General features: G+C 44.1%; 1 protein-coding gene across 1 annotated transcript in view; it reads left to right on the top strand.

The window, feature by feature from the left end:
• Positions 1–1893, top strand: part of Slc17a5 (solute carrier family 17 (acidic sugar transporter), member 5) — a gene marked incomplete at its 5' end in the record, with an annotated part of 25318 nt that continues 23425 nt past the window's right edge. Inside the window, 1 exon segment of the mRNA XM_013504876.1 lies at positions 1–156. Coding sequence (XP_013360330.1) covers positions 1–156 — 156 coding nt within the window.

The following is a 1893-nucleotide window of genomic DNA, read 5'->3' as shown; positions in this document are numbered from 1 at the left end:
TCCTGTTTCGGTTTCTTCGTTCTCTATGCGTTACGGGTGAACCTGAGCGTGGCGTTAGTGGAAATGGTGGATACAAATACAACTGCAGCAGACAACAGAACTTCCAAAGAGTGTAAGGAGCATTCGTCTCTCATCAAAGTGCCTCATAATCAAACGGTAGGTACTTTTAAAGCACACAGTCTCTCTCATTTTTTCTTTTTTTTTGGTATCAGGAATCAAACTCACAACCTCGTGCTTACAGGCAGGCGCTGAGTCGCTGAGCTCCATCCCCAGCCCCGAAGCAAACAGTCTTAACTAACCCTAAAATACTTTCAGGTGAAGATACTGGAGTCTCTTCCTCCAGAAGAAACCAAAATGTGCGTTTTTACGTGTTCTCTGGGTCACATTCTTTGCGTTCTCCCGGGACTGGTTGGACAGTAGCATAACTGGAGCTACTGTGGCTGGGCTATCTTAGCCCTCGATCTGCTGGAGGGGTGGTTCTGCAGTTTCCTCTATCGCTGCACCATCCGTGAAAAGAATTTGGAAAAACTTGTTTGGCATATCAGAAAATCAGGTTCTGAATGCTGCTAGATAGTTTTTACAGGACTGTTACTCAATAGCTCCTTCAGTTACAGGGTTATAGCTATAGGAGAGTTTAGGTAATCTCAGCTGCAGGATGAGAAATTAAAACCAGTCAGTTTCTTAGGACCTTCGTTTCCACAATTTAAACATGGCATAGCCAGGAGTGGTGATACACACCTGTGATCTGAGCACTCAGGAGGCTGAGGCAGGAGGATCGCCAGGAGTTTGAGGCCAGCCTGGGCTATGTAGGGAGTTCAAGGCCACCCTGGACTACATAGTGAGACACTGTTTTGGTTTTTGTTGGTTGGTTGGTTGGTTGGTTTTTGTCTATTTGAGACAGGGTCTCACTGTGCAGTTCAGGTTGCCCTTGAGCTCACTTTGTAGCGCAGGCTGGTCTCGAATTTGCAATGATCCTCCTGCTTCAGCCTCCTGAGTGCTGGGATTATAGGTGTGCACCACCACCACCAGCAAGAGACTGTCTCAGAAAAAAAAACCCCAAAATAAAAATAAATAACTGAATGAATACACCTAACGAAAATTACTTTAAGTCATCTTGCCTGCCGCATGTTATAAAGGAATTGATAAACGTGTGTTCATTTGTTTAGGGCTGAGTTTTGCACATTTTTAATGCTTTGCTTTGCTTTATTTAACATTAACAATGTTGTTAAACAACATATTTGGGCCAGGCATTGTGACACACGCCTGTAATCCCAGTGCTCGGAAGGCTGAGGCAGGAGGATCGTTGTGAGTCGAGAGCAGCCTGGGTTACAAAGTGAGCTCAAGGCCAGCCTGAACTGCATAGTGAGACCCTGTCTCAAAAAGACCAAAAAATTAAATAAAATCATATTGAACTTAAAAAAAAAGACAATAAAAAAACATATTTGGATACGCATCACACAATTTCTCCACTCCTGCCTATGACCTTCGTGGGTAACACTGCTGGACAATTCATGAAATCTAGAATTCTGCATTTAAAGTACAAATTGGATAGAAAGTGGTTTGCTTAAAATCTTTCCCTTTGAGGGGTGTATTTGTTGAGTCAGCCACTTATCTGCATCTGCCCTGGAAAGTCAGTAAACAGATCCTGGACTGGTTCAGGACACAATGACTTTGTTTGTACAGCTCCATGCGGTGCAGACCTCAGCTCTTCAGAGCAGACACAGGAAGCCCATTAGTATCTGGCTTGTGGCACCGCTAGGTAAAGGCAAGTCCTGTTTACGTGAAGTTTGTAGCTTCATTTAAATTCTCGCTCCTTTGTAGTATTCCATGTGTTTGTCAAGTGCATGGTCTAAAATGGGGAGATAGCCAGGTGTGGTGGCGCACACCTGTGAT

The sequence above is a fragment of the Chinchilla lanigera genome, unplaced genomic scaffold, assembly GCF_000276665.1.
Source record: "Chinchilla lanigera isolate Chin_1 unplaced genomic scaffold, ChiLan1.0 scaffold00092, whole genome shotgun sequence".
Lineage (NCBI taxonomy): Eukaryota > Metazoa > Chordata > Mammalia > Rodentia > Chinchillidae > Chinchilla > Chinchilla lanigera.
Note: the sequence above shows the minus strand (reverse complement) of the source record. Positions and strands in the feature narration are given on the sequence as shown.